At 40.3% G+C, this 21,756-nt stretch overlaps 1 protein-coding gene across 1 annotated transcript in view; it reads left to right on the forward strand.

Moving 5' to 3' along the window:
- Positions 1 to 15,700: 15,700 nt before the first annotated feature.
- The window catches only part of ASS1 (argininosuccinate synthase 1), a 72,589-nt gene continuing 66,533 nt past the window's right edge, over positions 15,701 to 21,756 (forward strand). The window contains exons 1-2 of the mRNA XM_051980198.1: positions 15,701 to 15,810; positions 21,658 to 21,726. Coding sequence (XP_051836158.1) covers positions 15,706 to 15,810; positions 21,658 to 21,726 — 174 coding nt within the window. The 5' untranslated portion in view covers positions 15,701 to 15,705. The remainder of the gene's footprint in view (positions 15,811 to 21,657; positions 21,727 to 21,756) is intronic.

Raw genomic sequence — 21,756 nt, forward strand, 5'->3', positions numbered from 1 at the left:
ACCATGGGGTCACTTGGCCAGAGTCCTATCTCTGTGTCAATCTGAGCTGTTTCCCAATGCTAAGCAATAGATTCAGACCCTCCCCTCTCTGATGACATCGGCAAAGCTGACCTGCCCAAAACTTGTGACCTTCAAGAGCTCAAATGGCTCAGTTTGATTCTGATTTTATCCCCTTTCTAGGGTCAGCCAGTTTGCTTTTGTTCATTCTTACCCTAGCCTTTTTTTTAATTGCATGCCTAATTTGCTGATCTACTCTTTCTCTTTTTCATTGATGCAAGAGTTTAGAGTTACAGATTTTCCCCTTAGTACTGATTTGGCTGTATCCCACAAATTTTGGTATGTTGGCTCATTGTTGTCATTGTCTTTAATGAAATTAGTAATTGGTTCTGTGATTTGCTCTTTGATCTATTCCTTAGGATTAAATTATTTAGTTTACAATTAATTTTTTAGTCTATGATTCAAAGATCCTTCATTGATTGTAATTTTTTTTAATGTATCATGGTCAGAAAAAGGAGTATTTAATATTTCTGCTTTTGGCATTCATTTATTAGGTTTTTATGCCCTAATTCATGGTCATTTTTGGTGAAAGTACCCCACACAACTTAGATACATTCCTTTCTATTTCCATTGAATAGTCTCATTATGGCTAACTTTTCTGTAATTATATTTATCTCCTTAACTTCTCTCTTGTTTGTATTATAGTTAGATTTATCTAGGCCTGAGAGTGAATAAATTGGGGTTTCCCACTCATAATTTTTACTATTTCCTTCTGTAATTCAGTTAACTTTTCCTTTAAGAACTTGGATGCTATGCCATTTATTGCATAGATGTTAGGTACTAATATTAGTTCGTTGTCTATGTTACCTTTTAGGTTTCCTGGTTTATTCTTAATTATTTTTGCTTTTTATTTATTTATTTATTTCCTATTTTATTTCATTTATCCAAAAAATGGAATGTTATTTGCTGACATAAATTATTTAATTTCATTTAAGCATCAAGATTGCTATGCTATCTTTTTTACTTAAACTAAAGCATAATAGAGTATGCTCCAGCCCCTTATTCTACTTTGTGTATCTTTCTGTTTCAAATGCGTTACTTGTCTAGATATTATTGGATTCTAGCTTCTAATATAATCTGCTATTTTCTTCTATTTTATGGATGTAGCCTGCTTCTATTCATTTATGTAATGGAAATGACATATTTCTGGAAATAGGAAACGATGTCATGCTTTGCCCACTTACTGTGTGATCTGGGGCAAGTCCCTTTCCCTCTAGATGATTCTGTTTCCTCCTTTCTTCTCCCAGTTTCTGGAGTTAAACAGAGGCTAAACTAGTTTGCATGAGATCTCCTCAGGGGAAGGTGATTTCCAGATTTCTGCACTTGGCTCTCCATGAAAGGAAGCAAGAGGTTCATAGAGCTCTTCTTACATTGTTCCAGTTAATGCCAGAAGTAAGGGCCTGTGGGAGTTTTCCTGCTGCAGAAATGCAAATACAGGAGGAGAGACTTTTCACAATATGACTGGTTTCATTTTTAATCCTATGCTTGAAGAAAGGACTCAGGCTTGTGGTTGTTGGTACACCAGCATTCTAGACAAGTCAGCTGGGGATGTGAGGGGGAGGAAGAAGGGGAGAGAATGGGTGTGGTGGGCAGAGCACCCACATAGGATAGGCGACTTAAGAGTTCAAAATTTTAACTCTAACTTTATTCCTAATAAGCTATGGGACCTTTGGCAATTCACCTTCAGTTTTTCTGTCTATTTAAAAGGAGGGTGGGAGGGGTGGGAGATAACCCCTTCTCCACCCCCTGTACAAGGTTGTTCTGAAAATTAAATGAGATAAGGTATTTTTTTTCAAGGTTCACCCTTCTCAATCATCAGACCAGAAGAAAATTTAGAGCCCAGCAGCCTCATTTTATGTATGATGAAAATGACTCACAGAGAAGTTAAATGAATTCTAGTCATGTCCCATAGATAGTGGAGAAGGAACACTGGAACTCTACTTCACATTCTTTGACTCAAATGCTTCACACTTTTCCCACCTATTCCCATTTCCCATCCACCCCCAACAGCTAACTCTGGATATAATATTAGAAAACAGATCAAGAGAATGATGGACCAGGAATCAGGACATCTAGCATCTAGATCTATGACCTTGGGCAATAAAATTCAACAAACATCTATAATGCAACTATTTTATGCTAGGCTCTGTATATACAAAAAGAGTGAAGACTAATTTGCTTTGAGGGAAATCAGAGGATTTATAAGTCCTCAGGTAAGTTCATAAAAATCAATTTCTAGGCATAGGGAACACTTATGATGTGGAGTAGGATAGGACCTCCTGTAAAGAAAATGTGGGGGTGAAATAGATGGTTTCAAGGGCCCTTCCAGTACTAATATGCTTTAGTTCTAGCTTCTAGAATTTTTGGTTTAGGATTGTAGTACCAGTGAAATTTGTTTAGAAAGGCAGGGCAAGAAATATTTGTTTCCTGAAAAATCCATTAGTTCTCTAAAAAGTCTAGAGGGACCTGCGTCTTTTGTTCTGATGGAGATCCAGAGGTAGAACATCAGGGTTTTCTTTACAGAATAACTTTCCTAAGTGTCCTCAGGAAAGATGTTTAACTATTATATCAGGTTTTCCCAGCTGACATACACCTTGTAGAGAGCTAGTTCCTGGGAAATTTTATTTTGTGGTTGGAGAAAGGCTTCTCTCTCTCTACTCAAGGAGGTGGTGATGATCTGATAAATCGGGAATGGAATAGCTAGGCTTGTCTAACATCTGAGTAATGAGGCTTAAACACTTTGGAAAGTACTTTGATATACTTCCAAGTGCTTTGCAAACAGATTTTTAAAAATTACCATGAAAATTATTTGCATGACAGCAGCACTTTTATGTCAATTAATTTGAATAGTGAAAGGAGTAGTGTAAAAGATAGAATCTATGAAATATATAATTGAAAAAAGAGTTGGGTCACATGTAGGGGGAACAAAGGCTAATAGATGGAAAACCAAGAGCTACACTGGTCCCCACAGAACATTCAGTGACCTTTAAAGGCACATTGGGTAGATCTGTAGGAGAACATGGACAAAATAAGAAAAGGTAGATAAGTTGCTATCTTCCGCTTGGAGTAGTATACAAATGATAGAGTCAGATATCTGCTCACTTACTGACAATAGAATTTTGGAAGAGGAGCTGCTAATCTGGAGGAGGGGGCTGCAGGAAACCCCCAGTTACTTCCAAAAGTAACTGGCCTTTCTTTTCCCCCGCCCTTGCCCTATGTTAGGATGCCATCCTTCTTGTTTATTCAGCAAATAGGTATTAGATACCTTCTATGCACTGTACTATAAAAACACCACGTATAAACTGAATGGATGCCTATTAATTGGAGAATGGCTGAATAAATTGTGGTATAAGAATGTTATGAAATATTATTGTTCTATAAGAAATGACCAACAGGATGATTTCAGAGAAGCCTGGAGAGACTTACATGAATTGATGCTAAGTGAAATGAGTAGAACCAGGAGATTATTATACACAGCAACAACAAGACTATACCAACAATGAGATGATTCAAATCACTTTCAATTGTTCAGTAATGAAGAAAGTCATCTACACTCAGAGAGAGGAAATGAGTGTGGGCCACAATATAGCATTTTCACTCATTCTGTTATTGTTGGCTTGCACTTTTGCTTTCCTTCTCAGGTTTTTTTTCCTTTCTTTCTAGATCCGATTTTTCTTGTGCAGCAAAATAACTGTATAAATATGTATACATATATTGGATTTAACATATATTTTAACATATTTAACATGTATGGGACTACCTGCCATCTAGGGGAGAAGGGAGGGGGAAGAAGGGAAAAATCTGGAACCGAAAGCTTTGCAAGGGTCAATGTTGAAAAATTACTCATGCATATGTTTTGTAAATAAAGAGCTATAATAATCATAATAATAAAAACACCGGTATAAGCATGAAAAAAAAAACATAAGATACAGAAGGATATTAGGAGTAAGCACACTGACAGGCAGAGATGTTTTTTGCCTTTCTTTGTAATCCCAGGGCTTTGCATGGTGCCAGATACACACTAATCACTTATTAAGTGCTTACTGACAGACTGAAGAAGTTCAGAAGAGCAAGAGCAGAGCTGTAGTAGGTTTACAGACAACCAATTCAAGCTAGAAACTTTTTTTTTCCATTTCTTGATATAGAGATGACACTGGGTTCTCAAAGGCCATGCTAATGGTGCACAAACTTGGGCAGCCTTTACCAAGCAAGAAAAACTTTAATAGTAGAGACTAAAGACATCCAAGGACCAAGGAGGATAAACAGAGTTCAGAAGCAGCAGACTGGCCACTCAGAGATGAATGTTTTTGGTCTGGGACTAAAACCTGTTTATTGAAGCATAGGCAGGAGGAACTAAGTGGTGCAGTGGACACAATACCTGCCCAAAAGTCAGGAATTCTCAACTTAATGAGGTCAAATATGTCCTTGGTATCTAGCTGTGTGGCCCTGGGCAAGTCACTTAACCCTATTTGCCTCAATTTCCTCATGAGCTGGAAAAGAAATGCCAACCCCCTCCAGTATCTTTGCCAGTATTTTTGCTTAAGAAGCATCAGACATGACTGAATAACAAAACTGCAAAAGGAAGGGTAGAATGAAGAGAGGATCTATACTAAAGAAAGCTAGGAAGCTTGAAATGAGAAACAATGATATGAGAGATTTAGGAAAGGAGGAAATCAGAATCAGGGAAAGCTTTGAGGAGGAGGGGGCCCTTGAGTAGGACACCCAAAGAAAGGAAAGCTTTAGACAAACATAGATGTGACAAGACCCTGTGACAGGACCCTATTAAATAAGTAAAAGCAAATGGAAGTCACGAAACAGTAATGAATAGGCCCCCCCCCCCCCCCTCGGGCTTGAAGGAATATAACGAGAAATAAAGGAGGAAAGCTATATTGGAACTGGGTTGTAAAACAACCTTATAGGCCGCTTAGTAAAATAGTTAATTTTATTTATAGGCGATAGGGAACACGGAAGATTTTTGAGAAAAGATTTAACTGATCGAATTTGTGCATTTGGAATATAAATGTGTATGCAGCTGGATGTAGGGTGGTTTTTCTGGTGGCACTAAACTGGAAACGGGGGGATCAATTAAATTACCATAGCCTTTTAGTCTGGCAAATGAAGTTCAGGGGTGTGCTTGGGTCAGTGCCCTCCGCTTCCTGTTCCCAGCCCTTTGAGCACTTCGCAGGAGCTGAGCTTGTTTTTACAGGGTCCTTCCAGATTTGAGTTGTCATTGGATTCACCCCTCCCACCTAGGGAGAAGGGAAGCTGGAAGCTGAGCAGGAACTGGTCCCCAGAGGCAAGGAGGGCGTGGCTGCCCGAGGGGACGCGGTGTCCCGCGTGTACGCATGCCAAGCATCCAAGTAGAGCCCGGTGGGGAAAGCGGGTGAATGAATGGGTAGGGCGGGGCCTAAGGTGTGCGCCATCTCTACGTCGGGCACCGCCCCCTGCCCCCTCCTCCAGTCACTTTCCAGTGGGGGAAAAAGGGGGGTTAGAAGAGGTGGGGGGAATCTGTCGCTCTTATAACGCCAGGGAAGAACGCAGGGAACGATTCCAGGCTCCCTGTCCCTGCAGCAGGTCGGACTCCTCCAGGCTCACCAAGCACCGGTAAGGAGGGCACCCAGCGCGGTCCAGGCTTCTGTGCTGATGCACCGGCACCTCCCGCTTGCTTACTTGGGGCACGAAGCCGGTTCAATCCTCTTCCAGGCTCTGAATGGCCTCGCTGAGGCCACTAGGCTAGCCTTCATTTCCTGCGTGGGCACCTGCTGGAGTTGGAGAGAGCAGCCCCTAGCTCTTGCCCATGCCTCCTGCACTCCAGGGCCCAGCTACCCTGCAGGGAGGGGTCCCTGTTGTGCCAGACATAGAGAAAAAGAAACAGTCTAAGAGGGCAACAGGGAGGAGCAAAGGGGACAAGCAGCGAGATCGGTAGAGGACCTCTTTCTAGGTGGAGAAAAGATAAACAACATTTAAATTCATCGAACCTTGTTCAGCAAGTGTTATGTGTCAGGCAACTGACGGCGTGGAATGGGGCTAGAGAGTGCTAGCTTTGGGTTGAGAAACACCGGAGGTCTAGTTTTATCTTTGTCACAGCTTGGCTGCTTGACCCTGGGCAAGACTCTTAAACCTGAGCGCTCCCAGGTGACCCTGAAAGCGATAACGTGCGGGACTTGCGGTAGTAGAAGACATTCACCAGGTGCTCCTACGCCCTGGAAATTACGGGTCATATTCTTATTTAAAAAAAAAAAAAACTACATACGTGATTGGGGGGACACTGTGCTTGGGGGAGAAGTTGAGATCAAAATGAATACCAGGTGCCCACCTTCAATTCCCCCCCCCCAGCTAAAATTTGCAAAGTTCACTGCTTATAATAGCCCTGTATTAGGATTCCCGTTTTACAGATAAGGAAATTGAGGTCCACTTAGGTTGAGGGGCTTTCTCAAGGTTACACAATGTTCAGTTAGGTGAAAGATAAGTTAGAGAATGTAGCAAGGAGAGGAAAGAAGTCAGGAGATAATAGGGAAGAGACAAAGCCAGCTCTATGAGGACTGTGAGAGTTTGATCTCTGGTAAAGGAAACCAACTTGCTAGACATAGGGGAGGCAGAGCTGTTAGGTCTGTAATCCTGCAGGATACTTATTTACTATTCCTGTTTTACAGATAAGGAAACTGAGGTCCACTTAGGTTGAGGAGCTTTCCCATGATCAGACAAGTATTAAGCTAGGTGAAAAATGAGATAGAGAACGGAGCAAGGAGAGGTAAAATCTCTGGAAGATTCTTAAAATGCTACCTACTGTGACTCTGCTTGCTGCTGTATTTCAGCAATGAGTTGAGTGCAAGGGGTCTAGGGGCCACAGTGAGTTTAGTCCAAGTACCTCAAAGTATTCTGAAAAGGGCCTGAGTTCTTAAAAGAATAAGCCTGGACGGATAGAGTCCTGGACCCTGAGCCCTGCCAACACAGAAAACGGTCAACAGTCATTTCCCTGAACTCTACTTCTCCCCCTCCTCCTTTTCCTGCTGAACCTGCCAAGAAGCCACCCAGCCTTTTTCCTGCTGGACCCTGGGGGTTTGGATCAAGCCTCTAAGTCTGTATAGAGCCTGAGGATGAGCTAGTATCCCTCCTCCAATCCCCAGCTCTGTTTGGGAAAACTGAAGGACTTTCTCCCCCTTTTTGCTGCTCCCCAAAGGAGCTGGCACGGGAAACTAGAAAAGGATATGGGAGTCACCCAAGAAAGAAGGAAAGGTCCCACTCCATGGGGGATTTCCCCATCTGATTTTCTTAGAACAATTTTTTGGAAATGGAGGTTGAGGACATTGTGAAAGACAGGAAATACCTCTCCCATCCCCAGGCCCAAGGGTGTGCCAGAGTAAGCTCTGGGGTACCTCTGAGTCTGAGGGAAACCTCTGGGCTGGACTAGGCTGAGCCTTGGTTCCCAACTGTTCCCTGCCCCTTCAGTTATCCATCTCCTAGATGGATACATGAGACAAGCAAGATGGATGAGGGAGTTAGGAAAAATACAGAAAGAGTATCACCCATTGGTTGATCCTCCTGTTTATGTCAGCCTAGAGAAAGTGATTGCTCTAGAGCTAGGAATAATAATAATAGTACTAGTAATAATAACAATAAGCATTTTTGTTGCTCTTTAAGACTTGCGAAGCAAATATTATATCATTTGATCCTCAGAAACAATACTGTGAGATAGGTGCTATTATTATTCTCCCATTTTATAGATAAGAAAACTAGACTGAGAGAACTGAGGTGGCTTGTCCAGTGTCACACAGCTAGCAGAGGTCTGAGGGGATATTTGAAATCAGATCTTTCTGACACCAAGCCCATCTCTCTTTCCATTGTGCCACCTAGCTGACATAGATTCAAACTCTGTTTCTGACATTAGTTGAGTGATTGTAGGTAAGTCACTTAAGTTCTTAGCCTCAGTTGCCTCATCCAGACAATGGGGATAATAATGCATTTATCTCACGGGGTTGTTGTGAGATTCAAATGAGATAGTATAGGAGGAAGCAACTTGTAGAACTGCAAGATCTGTGTAAAGATCTATAACCTTTTATTGTTTCCTGCCTCTGGGATGGAGAAGGCTGTTCAGTAGCTATAGGGAACTGGGGGAACCTACCTGCTGCTGCTGCTGCTGCTGCTGCTGCTGCTGCATGTGTGTGTGTGTGTTTCCATCTGTTACAAATCAGGTAGGTTTGGTTTGGCCCAATTTGAATCTCCCAAGTTTCTACTACCCAGATTCTGGAGTGAAAGGAGAGCAAGAGCATGTAATCACTTAAGAAATAAGCCCTCAAGATTTTACAAAAGTGAATTTGAAAACTATCTCTGCATGTAATTGGAAAAAAATAAAATATTAAATGGGAAAAAAAAGAAAGAAGCTCTCAACTGGAGAGCCCAGAGTCTGACTGTTTTCCTTAAAAATCACCCTTTTCACCTAGTTCAGTGAATTGTGATTTGTTTTTTTAATTTAATTTAATTTAATTTTTTTCCCCTGAGGTAATTGGGATTAAGTGACTTGCCCAGGGTCACACAGCTAGGAGGTGTTAAGTGTCTCAGGCCAAATTTGAACTCAAGTCCTCCTGTCTTCAGGGCTGGTGCTCTAATTAATTAATTTTTTTAAATTATTCATTTAAAATTTTTTTAAGTTAAATTTTTAAAAATTGTGCTCATGGCTCCTCCTGATTCCCCTGCCCAAACTCCATACCCATACTCTACTTTCCTCGTCCATCTAGCTCCGTAACCATACCTATCTACTAATGAACTGCCCCAAGATCAAGGCCAAGAAGGAAAAGCCTATGGTGAATGGCTCTGGCAATTTAAGCTTACCCAGCTCTGGCTGGAGAAAAGGGGGACCCACTACTGAGGGGAGAGAATAGGAAACATTTGGGGCAATCAAGAGAGATTGGGATGGCCAAAGTAAAATTAGGAAGTTCTCATACCAATAATCTATTTCCTTTGCGATATATACATCATCTCTTTCAGTTCTTGCCACAATCTGAGGAGATAGACTAGAGCCAGGATTAATAGCCTCATTTTACAAATGGGCAGGTTGAAATTTGGGGAGAAATAACCTGCCCAAGATCATGTAACCAGTTGGTGTTGTGACTCAAACTCACTATTAAATTTTAAACTAGAAAAAAAAAAAAAGCTTGTGTGAATGCTTCAGTGATCAGTGCCCTAGGATGAAGCCAGCCAGCCAGGTTTCAGCCAAGATAGATGACCAGGCTGTTGCAGAGCTGTCACCTGTGTTGTGGCCAACAGCAAGTACCTGGACCCTCTGCCAGGGGTTAGCGGTCATGATTCCACTTCACAGGTATGATGCCTTTAGTCTGGGAGATCCAGCCTTCTATATGGGCTCAGATCAAAGCTAAACCAGGTTTGTTAAGGATAGAGCACCCTCTACCTGGATGATCAAGGCAGAGCCATTGCTAGACTGGGGATGACTTGGATTCCATCCCAAGGCACTAAATGTAGAGAGATCTAATAGTATTTGCAGTGTTCAGCAGCTTAGAAGCAACAAAAAATACCTAGTCAATAAGAATAACTAAAATTGGAAGCTATCAGATGGTACATATTTTCTTCTTGTTGCCCTACTTAGAACAGAACTTTTCTCAAAGTTGGCCTTGCTTCCACCCTAACACTTCCCTAAAATTTGCTTCATTCTGCTTGTCCCAAGAACAAAAATCACTAGTTATGGCTGTGCCAAGAGGTCATAGCTCAGACAAGACTTTTCAGGGACCCAAGCCTATATGGATCCTTTTTCCGTAAGAGAAAAATCTTACATGTTGATCTGTTTCCCCCCTCCCTGCTCTCCACCTCCAGTTCTCTGCACACATTCTCCCTGCCCTTGGCTCCAGAGAATATAAAAAATTTGAGTTTGTCTAAATCAGAACTAGTGGGAAAAGAACAGAAGCCACAGGGAGTCCCCTTCTATATATTTAAGTGTATATTTCTACATATATATATATATATATATATATATATATATATATATAAACACATATATCTATATACTGTGATACCATACAGAATTATCTAATATATAATGCACATATTATATCTATTACATGTAGGATCTATCATATATTTATATTATTTGTGTACATATCCATATTATGCTTATATTTAGAATAGAAGCTCCTTAAAAACAGACTGCTAAGTGACATAATGGGATGGAGTGAAGGAAGATATGACTTCAAATTCCCTCTTATACACTCTCTAGCTGTGTGACTCTAGGCAAATCACTTCACCTCTCTGTTTCCTCATCTGGAAAATGGGAATAGTAATTATACTTGCTTCACAGGGCTAGTTAGCTAATTGTTATTATTTCATTTTTGTCTTAGTATGTACATAGCAGGTGCTTAGTAAATGTCTGTTGAAGGTTGAATATTAGTTTTTTAATAGAAATGTTAGGAGTTACCTGGCAATTCCTCTGCAGCTATGTTTGAATTTTTTGCCTTTGAAACCTAGAGAGCATGTCCTTTCCCATATTTGCAGCCCCTAGATTTTCCTAGCAGACAATTTGAGACTATTCGGTCCCTCGTTCTTCCAGAAAACTTAATTTAACTGCTGTTAGGGATGGATGGGGAGGAGAGAGCATTGGTTGGTGGATGCCAAGCAGGCTGAAACCTGCCCTGGAAATGCAAATGCCAGTCTCACTTTCTGAACTGTCAGCCCTGGGATATCGTTAAGGTACTATGATGCAACCTACAAAATATTTACATCATTTTATCAGACTACATTGGTTTTCTGTGCTTATTAGTTCTGCCCTCCTTCAGCATATGTGTCACGGAGATCTATAGTAGAGAGGGAGTGCTCAGGATTGGAAGCCAGAAGAGCTAGGATCAAATACCAATGTGTTACCTATATGATCTTAAGCAAGTTACTTTCCTTTTCTGAACCTCAGTTTCCTCATCTATAATATCAAACTGGATGACTTATGGGGCCCTTTCAAGCCTACAAACTGTGTGTGTGGGGGGGAATATATATATATATACATGTATAAATCGATATGGACAGCTAGGTGGTGCAATAGATAGAGGTCTGGAGTCAGAAAGAATAAGTTCAAAACCTAACTGTATGACCCTGGACAAGTCACTTAACCTTGTTTGCCTCAGTTTCCTCATCTCTAAAATGAGCTAGAGAAGGAAATGAAATAAGCATTCCAGTATCTTTGCCGAGAAAACTCTACATGGGATCACAAAGAGTTGGATGCAACAGCCACAACAAATCTATGTACAAATGGATATATGTGTATATATTCACATATATGCACATACAACAACAAAGATAAAAGAAATAGCATCAGATTTCAAGCTGGAAAAGAACTTAGAAGTTACCTAATTTAACCCTCTCCTTTTTCAGATAAGGAAAATGAGATCCAAAGACTTGCTTGTGATAGTCAGAGGCAAAACTTGGGATCAAAACTAAGTTCTTCAGACTCCATCATCCTTTCCACACTCCTTTCTACAGGGTTAACTAGCTCTGTGATCCTGGGCAAGTCACTTAATCCCAGATGACTTGCCAAAAAAAAATGGTTGGAACATTTAACATCACATTTCCACAAGCAATGAAAAGATGATCATGTCTATTTTATAGATGAAGAAACTCAAGCTTAGAAAGGCTAAATATAGAGACAGCTAGATAGGACAGCTGATAAATCACTGGTCCTGGAGTCAAGAAGACCTGATTCTGAAAGAATGCTGATCATCAGGAAACCCTAGTGGTTTTATTGACCACATTATTTGTCAATCCATCAATAAGCATTCATTTAACACTTAATATGTGCCAGGTTCTATGCTAAGCACTGGGAATACAAGGAAAAAAAAAAACCAGTTCCTCACAAGGTGTTCAGTTTCATGCAACAGACAACACACAAACGACTGTGCTCAAACAAGAGACATATGAGATAATTTGGGAATCATCTCAGAGGGAAGTTACTAAGATTAAGAACTGAAAAATGCTTCTTGCAGAGGGCAGGATTTTAATTGAGACTTGAAGAAAGCCAGAGAATCTAGGAGGGACTCCATGGAGTAGTGAAAAGAACTCTGTCCTAAGAAACAAGACTTTGGTTCTGGTCCTGACATCACTCAGTTTATCTCTTCCTCCCTGCTTCCTCCTAGCAATTGGCATTATGTGACTTCTCCAGAGTCACAGCTAATATTAAGTGTCTGAGGTTAGATTTGAACTCAGGTCTTCTTGACTCCAGAACCAGTGATTTATCAGCTGTCCTATCTAGCTGTCTCTATATTTAGCCTTTCTAAGCTTGAGTTTCTTCATCTATAAAATAGACATGCTTTGCTTGCTTGTGGAAATGTGATGTTAAATGTTCCAACCATTTTTTTTTGGCAAGTCATCTGGGATTAAGTGACTTGCCCAGGATCACAGAGCTAGTAAGTGTTAAGTGTGTGAGGCTGGATTTGAACCTCAGGCTGACTTCAGTGCTCCATCCATTGCACTATCTGGCTGCGCCATGTTAACTGTAAAGTCCTTTGTGCAGACAATGTGATTTACCATGGACCCCCTGAGTTTTGCAATTAGAAACCCCCTCCCTGATCCTTCCATGTCTCATGGTCCAAAGCTCTATTCAATGGTCTTACCAGGCCTTGTATCAGTTCCTTAACTTCCAGCCCTTGTGTCTCCATTGCCCAACTTTTGAAGCTGAGTGTGACAGATCCTGAAGCTGGCATAATGAAAAAAATAGTGGACTACAAGTCAGAAGTCATAGGTTCAAATCCTGTTCTCTGATACTTAGTAGCTGTGTGATACTTCACAAGTTACCTTCCTTCTCTGAGATTCAGTTTTTCACATATAAAATGGGGACAATAACCCTGTATATTCCATGTGGTTGTGGCAAAGAACGTATTTAGGAAACCTTAATGGGTTATATAAACACAGGCTGTGTGTGCATGAGATCCTACCCTGAAGGAATAGAGCCCTTCCATCAGTCTTCAATTTGCTGCCCAGTCACATGTTGCTTAAAAGGGATTAGGGTGAGGCAGCACATAGGAGGAGGTGATGCCCTGCATCATCTGACTTGTTTCTGTCTCTGCAGTGCTGGGTTTACTCAACTATAAGGACAGAAATTATTGAGCTGGGATATAGTACCTCTGAGCACTGGTAAGACTTAGAGCTGGGACCCTGTTTCCTGAGGCCGAAAGAAGTGAAGCAATTTGCTTGAAGCTTCATAAATAATGAGGAGCAAAGCTGAATTTGAACACATGTCCTCTGGTTCTGAATCCTGTGCTTGTGTAATTTCACAGTATTTTCCACCTGGACAAAGATCCTCTTCACAGGTTCTTAGAGCTGGAAAACACTTCAGTGGGACCCTTGCAATTCATAATGCTTGCTCAGTCCTCACCCAGTTTTCTGTCTGCTGTGGTGGAAAGAGCATTGGCTTTGGACTTTAAGAACTTGGGTCCAAATCCTGCCTCTCTCTCTTAATACCTATGTGATCTTGGGGGTAAGTTCTGGGCCGTAATTTCCTCATCTGTAAAATGAGAGCATTGCCTTAAAGCCTCTGAGATTTTTTCCAGCATCCTCCTTGTCAGTCCAGTTGCCCAGCTCTAGTTGCTGTGCAAACTACCCACTGGGACTGTGGTTGGGATTTTGGATGAGGGCTGGTGCTGAATCATATAGACGTCACCATAAGTTTGCTCTGTCAGGTGATGTTATCCCACACCTTACATCAGGGTGGAAGCTGAGCTGTTGAGCGAATGCTGATGAAGACCAGCTCTCCCCTCTTTCTCTTCTATTCTTGTTCCCTCTATCACCTCCTCTTTAAAGACAAGGAATGAGATGATCAGTTATAGGTTTTATAGACTGTTACATATGCTTTCTTTAGCTTTAATATATCACATAGGATATATTTTGTGTTATGTTAATGAACTCTTGTATATCAGTGACCTGAAGATAAAAGCCATGAAAGGTTGTTTCTAAAAAACAAAAATTTGTTCTCTTATATGCACTTACCACAGTGCATGACACATTATAGGTGCTTAATAAATGCCTGTTGATGGACTGATTGATTGTAGATCTGAAAGCCAAATTCCCTATCTGTGCAAATACCCTGATCAAAACAGTCAGTAATCCCTACTAAGTGATCCTGTCTGTCTGAATCCCACCTCAGGTGTTTTGACCTCTACCATTATTTTCACAGCTGAATATCTACCACATACATATTATGAGCATACATAATTCATCAAGTGCTTTCACATAAACTCTTTATTTTGATCCTCAAAGCCCCATGAGATAATCAGAGTAGATTATCTCTATTTTATATATATATATATATATATGCCCATTTTATAGATGTGGGTACTGAGGTTCAGAAAAGTAAAAATACTTGTCAAGGTCATAGATTCTGGACTAATACCAAGGTCTTCTGATTCCCACTCTAAGATTCTTTCCATTTACTATCATCTGAAGAGGCTTGGTTAGAAACCTTGAAGTATAAATTTTTCTCTGTTACATGAATGACTAACCTATCGTTGGCTTTCTTCTCAAAGCCTGCCTTGGAGAACTTCCTGGCTGTAATGATAGATAGATAGATGATACATAGATAGTTGATAGATGATAGCTGGATGAATGGATGGATGAATAGATGACAGATAAGAAGCATAGATAGATGAATGAATACATACATACATGTGGATAGATGTAAGTAGATATAGACTAGATAGACAGATGGCGGTAGATGGATGAATATAGAAAGATCCATATTTTTTTGTTATTGAATCATTTCAGATTCTTTATGATCCCATGTGAGTTTTTCTTAACAGAGATACTGGAATGATTTGCTATTTCCTTCTCCAGCTAATTTTATAAATGAGTAAACTGAGGCAAACAGGGCTAACTGGATTTGCCCAGAATCACACAACTAGGAAGTGTCTGAGACTGGATATATAGTCAAGCCTTCCTGACTCCAGGCCTGGTGCACTACTCAGTATCACCCAGCTGCCTAGTAGATAAATAGATAGATCAGTTGATCAATCAATAAATAAGACGGTAAGTAGATATAGATAAAATGTCACTAGCTAGATAGGTAGATAATAATTCACTTATTAAGTAATTGCTATGTGCCCAAAACTGTGCTAAACCTTCCCCCATCATTCTCTTCTCCCTTTCAATAATCCCCCTCCTCAATCACCTGCTTCTAGACTAGAGAAGTAAAAACTGTTCAGCTGGTACTGATTACACTTGAATGTTCTGTCCTCTGCCTGGACAATGAACTTTTCCTTGCCCAGGGCCTCTGCCTGTGAGATAAAATCCCCTAGAGAGCTTGAGGAGGAAAGCCAATCACAGCCTCCCTGGGCAGGAATTGGGATTGGAGTGAAGAGGAAAGTTGCAGCCGGGACAGCTCATTTGTTGGTGTTAGCAGCAGGTGGGGAGGTCTGAGTGGGAAGATAGAGTCCCTGCTTCTCTAGGTAGCCTGTCTTCAGGTCATGGTCACATCTTGCTGGGCCTTGGGAGGGCCTTACTGGTCTGAGGAGGCTGAATGCTTATTGGTTTTATGGGAAGAGTTGGGCAATCAATCAGCAAGCACTGTATCGGGTCTTGGGGCAGGGATACAAAAACAAAGGTGGCCTGTCTTACTGCTACAATCTCTGTAGTGTCACTAACTCTCCCTGGATTTCTGTAGATAAAATGTCAAGCAAAGGCACTGTAGTTCTTGCCTACAGTGGAGGCCTGGACACATCCTGTATCCTGGTGTGGCTGAAGGAACAAGGCTATGATGTTATTGCCTACCTGGTGAGTCTTTCTATTTTATTTGCCTGTGACATCTGTCTCCCTGTCAGCATCAGTTTGTCTATCTCTCTTTGTGTCTGTATCAAAGTTTTACCTTGTCTTGGCCAGGGCAAATCCTGCTTGGATGGGTTGGGAGGAGGAAGTGAATGGGGAGGATGGAAGGATGGAAGGATGGAGGAGAGGGGAAAGGCTGCCTTTAGCCTAAAAACTCTAGGCAAATTACTGTCTTTTCATTTCCTCAATTTCATTTTTAAAATGTCTCCTTTTCCAGCTATCAGTAGCTGGAGATTCAGAGAGAATATCAAGCATAGCCTAAAGCTACTACATTGCAAAGAATCTTAGATCTTAGAATAGCAGAGTTTAAAAAAACTTTAGAATATGAAACATAAAATGTCAGTACTGGAAACACCCTCAATTTGTAGAATATTAGAGCTCAGAAGGATCTTAAAGAATGTCAGAATTGGAAAGGACCTAAGAAACCATCTAGTCCAAAACCTTCATTTTGTAAATGGAAAACCAAGACTCAGTAAGATCTGCTCACCTTGACCCATACCCCTATTCAGTCCTACACCACATCCTTAAAGCTTTTCTCTCTGCCAGTGGCTCTTTATATCTACTGATTCAGAAGTGACAAGATTCTCCATTTGTTTTACAATTAACTAAGAGCTTCAGTGGAGAGAGATTTTTAACTTATCCGCTAGAACTCTTGTATTGTTACAATGTGATAAAGCAGGATTCCAACTACAATGCTACAGTGTAACATGCTCTCATAGCAGTTACTATTACCAGTCTCTCCTGATTCCTAAGCTCTCAGAGTACCTCTGGCCACTGACCTTTGCAGTGTCAACTAATTCTACCACTTGCCTCCTCTAAGGCCTTCAGAGGCCTCTGGCCACGATTTCTTGAATCAAAATTTAATAACCGATAGCGTGCTCAAGAACAGCCACATGCAAACTTAAAGCCTTTATTATACCTACTCACATAATGCCCTGACTTGTTAACTCCCTAGTGAACACCTGGGCCAAAGATCCACCTGTTCACTATCAATCTCTTTACCTCTCTTGGCTATCCATCCACTTGGCTCGGCTGTCCCAGGATAAAGAGAGTGACTTGCTGCCCTCAGTGGACTTAAAGAGGGTCTGTGAGGTCACACACACAGCCAATCAGAGAGAGAGCTATCTCAATATGGACAGGATCCCACCCAAGGGGCAGTCCTATACCCACAGAGATTATTTCCGGGCCATTCAAATCTCCTGGTGTACTGTGGCCTCCCATTTAAAGGACTCTTATATTACAGTAGCACAGTGAATGGAGGGTTTTGAGTCTGAAGGACTCATCTTCATGAGTTCAAATCCAGCCTCATATGCCTACTAACTATGTAATCTTGGGCAAATCAGTTAAACCTATTTGCCTCAATTTCCTTTTTGTAAAAATGGCAAACCACCCCATATCTTTGCCAAGAAAACCTCAAAATGGGGTTACAGAGAGTCAGATCTGACTGAAATGACTGAACAAGAACAATGAAAGCCCATGAATCGAGATGCAACAATATTTGGAATTTCTTAGACTCAGACAGAACTGAGCTAATATTTGTCAAGTTAGATCTCAGCAGTCATCAGACCTGAGCTAACTAGTGGCCTAAGAGGGAAAATTAAAATAAAATTAAAAACCACTGAATTTTGAATTAGAGAACCTGGTTTGAAATTCATGTCTTGCTACTTGATTCCCCATGTGATCATGAGTGGATCATTGCATCTTGAGCTTAGTTTCCTCATTTATAAAACAAGGAACTGGAGTAAATGTTTCCTAAGGTGCTTCCTGGTGTCAAGTTAGTTCTGAGGTTTATTACTAGAAGGTCCCCTCCAGATCTTCACAGTCTATGACCCTATGATTTGGACTGAGGGTTCAGCCTAAGAAGAGGGGGAGTTGGCAAGTTCCATACATAAAATAGGTCAGAAGTAAAGTGGAGTAAGAGCAATCAGGGCAGGCAGGAGCAGGCAGGTGCTGTGGGTTCCTAGGTATACCAGGAAATAAGAACCCAGTCTAGAAGGTTGGGATACAGACATTCAGGAGATGAGTCTGAGGATCCCAGTCAGTAAGACTGGGCCAAGGATCCAAACAGCAAGAGGTTAGGATGAAGGGAAGGGACAGCCTTGGTTAGAATGGGGAAAGTAAGGGTCAGCAAGCCAAGGCTTCCTGACAAGTCTATCATTACATTATCTATGGAAAATAGTTTAGCTCAGCAAATGAAGTGAGCAAATACAATTATCTGGGAATTTTTGCCTCCTAGAGAGAAAATGGTGCTTTAGAGATAATCTACATGTTAATTACAAGCAAAGCCATTCTGATCATTAAAGTAGGTTCCTAAAGACCCAATATTTTATTAACCCAGAGTGATTACAGTGATTTAAGTCCAACAAAATAGCTGTCCTTTACAAAAAGCTCTATTTCCGATAGGTTTTTCCCAAATTAGTTTGAATTACTGAGGTGTAATAGTACTGAAATGTCCTTGCTTATTTCCCCATATATAAGAACATCAAGGTTACTGGGCAGAGCCATTAGAAGTTCCTACATGTGAGGCGAGTGCCATATATCACTCTTGGGCCAAACATTACAAAGGTATCCCTATTTAGGGGTATGGATAAGGTGGGTGAATATCATCTCAGAGTGGGAGGCAAGAGACTTTGGGACATTTTTTTACACACAGTGAAAATCAGCTTTCTCTTCCTACCTTTCACCTTCCTCACCCAAATGGGAAAGAAAGAAATAAAATACTCTATTGGCTTTATCAAAAAAAAAAAGTCTCATTTTGTTCTCTGATTCTTCCATTTCTTGGAGGTGGGTAGCACGTTTCATCATAAGTCTTCTGGAATTGTGCTTGATGGTTACACTACTCAGACTACCTAAGTCTTTCAGAATTATTTGTTTCTACAGTATTGTTGTGATTATATAAATTGTTCTCCTGGTTCTGCTCACTTCACTCTGCATCAGTTCTTACAAATACAAATTCCATCATATTTACATATTAAAATGATTTGTTCAGCCATTCCCTCATTGATAGAAACCCTCTCTGCTTTTAATTCTTTGTTATTCTAGAAAGATCTGCTATAAATATTTTTGTACATCATTAAATTAGAATTAGTTTCATTTAGGATTATTCCCTTCTTTAATCTAACTTCTCTCCATTCTGCTTCCTCTTTTCTCCCTTTTCTCTCCTATTATTCTGTTGAGTGAAATGTATCATTGTACTCAGTTCTGTATGTATATGTATATGCTTTCTTCGTTAGACTCATTTCAGATAAGAGGGAAAGCCAAATATCATCTGCTCTCCCCACTCCTTCCTTGTTTGTATCAACTTCAACTTATACGTGCTGATAGTATGAGTTAATTTTCTCTCATTTTCCTCTCTTGGACATTGAATATTGTTGCTGGGGAGGCTGCTTTATTGGGAGGAGAGAGAAGTATAATGAGAAGCAATCTGACATTTTCTATTTTAATGAATTATTCTTTCTGTTCAGGTATTAAACTATTTCTACATGACTGAAAAATTTTAACTGCTATCAATGCCCTTTTCTAAGTGCAGTGCCCTGGGACAAAGCACTAGTAGTTCTGGCTTAATTATGATTGTCTCCCTAGATATCAGTTAGCTATTTAATACCAGGAACCAGACCTAAGTTTTTGTTTCACCTTTGACACCAATAGGTTACATGGGCAAATCATTTCATCTCTATGGCTGTCCAATGAAATTGAATTCAGTTCAATTCAGCAGACATTTAAGTATACACTATATATTAAATGTAAAGATCTAAAGATAAAAAAAAGATCCTTCCCTATAGAAGCTTACAATTTATTAGAAGTTGCAACATAAAAATCATTCTTTATATTTTTGCTCTTTCACAAGATCCCAGTAGAGCTTAAACATAGTATGTTTACTATTCAGTGAAATTTTAAAATTACCTAATATATGCTGAACCCAATGGGAATAAATGTGTAGAGATAAATAAAACATAGCCTCTGCTCTTAAGGAACTTATAGTCATTTGTAATTGAAGTATTTGTTAAGCACTTATGTTCAGAAGGCTAAACCTAGGTTCTTGATGGGGGGGGGGGAAATATGGATAAAATTAAAAATCAATCAAAAAGCATTTAAGTGCCTACTATGTACCAGGCACCCTACAAGGCCATGCAAATACAATGAATGAATGAAAGAACTTAGGAGTTTACATTCATTCATTCAGCAGTTATTTTAATACCTACTGTATGCAAAATTCAATTCTACTTAATTTATCAAGTATTTATCTCATATCTACTACATTCAAGGTGCTGTTTTTAGTGCTTAGGATACAATGTTGAAAAGTGACTTAGTTCTTGCCTTCAAAGAGTTTAACATTTAACTGGCCTATTTCAGTTTAGCTCATCTGAAAAATGAGAATAATTGTACCACTCAGCCCACAGGGATGTTGTGAGGACCAAATGGGATATTTGCAAAATCTTAAATCAAAATAACAATAGCTATTTTTCTAGAAAACACAATAAATGCCATAGAAAGTAAATGTGATAGAGGCAACGAGAGTGGGTGTCCCTTAAGGCTCTGTCCTAGGCCATCTTTTTTCTATTCCCTCTCTCTTAGCAATCTCATCAGCTTTCAGCTCCAAGCAGATGGCTCCCAGAAATCCAGATGTGGTCTCTAGTCCTGAGTCCTACTCATATCACCAGCACTCATCCCCAACTGGGTGCCCTGTAAACATCCCAAATTTAACATGTCTGAAATATGTCATTCTCTTTTCATCCCTTCCCCCAACCAAGTCACTTTTCCCCTTATCTTCTTTCTTTCTATTAAAAGCAACACTAGTGTTCCACTCATCTAGGTTTGCAACTTTGGAGAGTTCTTCAGTGTTTCATGCAAACCAGTGCTAAATCACATCTGTTCATGGATAAATCATGTGGCATTTTATTTTTTTTCACTTAATAGTATTTTATTTTTTCCAATTATATGTAAAGATAGTTTTCAACATTCATTTTTGTAAGATTTTGAGTTCAAAATTTTTCTCCCTCCTCCCTCTCCTCTCCCCTTCCCAAGATGTCATTCAATCTCTGCTTGAAGACTTCTTTTGATGAAGGAGAAATTAAATGACTCTGGAGGTAACCTCATTCTCTCTCCAGCTCTGCTCCTTAGAATCCTAGCTTAGGTGTCACCTGTAAGAAGCAGATTTCTCTCTGGCTTTCTGACTCTCTCTCTCTCTCTCTCTCTCTCTCTCTCTCTCTCTCTCTCTCTCTCTCTCTGTGTGTGTGTGTGTATGTCTATCTGCCTCTTCTTCTCCCCCTCCTCCTTCTGTCCCCTCCCCAAATGACCACATACATACTTATCTGGCCAATAAGATCAAATACCTAAAGCTTGAAGGATCTTAGAGATCAGCAAATCTGACCCTCTTATTTGACAGATGAGGAAACTGAGATCCAGAGAAGTTGTAAAACTTGTTTAGATCACACTAGTGTCTGTTTGAGGCTAGTAAGTGATTCAAATTCAGGTCTTCCTGATGCTGGATCTAGTACCCACACCCATCATGGAATTCTGTCTCTTGGTAGAGAGCTGGGCAAATACAATTAGAGTATTGGAATTATGTCTGCTCAGCTCTTACAGATATTGTAAAGACCAAAATGAGGGAAAGTATTTGCAAAGATATATAAGGGCTTTGAAAATCATGGGCACCATCTTATTGTAGGGGATTCTTCTTCCTTCCTTGCTAGGAAGGTTAGGGAAAGCACTTGCTCTTTCTGAAGTGGGATTCCTTCTTTCCCACTTTGGAATGCCCCTGAATGGATGTGATCTCTTTGCACTTCTGCTTTGCAGGCCAACATTGGACAGAAGGAGGACTTTGACGAGGCCAGGAAGAAGGCATTGAAGCTTGGAGCCAAAAAGGTAGTGATCAAATAGAAAATGGAAATTAGG

This window comes from Antechinus flavipes, chromosome 2 (assembly GCF_016432865.1).
Source record: "Antechinus flavipes isolate AdamAnt ecotype Samford, QLD, Australia chromosome 2, AdamAnt_v2, whole genome shotgun sequence".
In the NCBI taxonomy this organism is placed as follows: domain Eukaryota; kingdom Metazoa; phylum Chordata; class Mammalia; order Dasyuromorphia; family Dasyuridae; genus Antechinus; species Antechinus flavipes.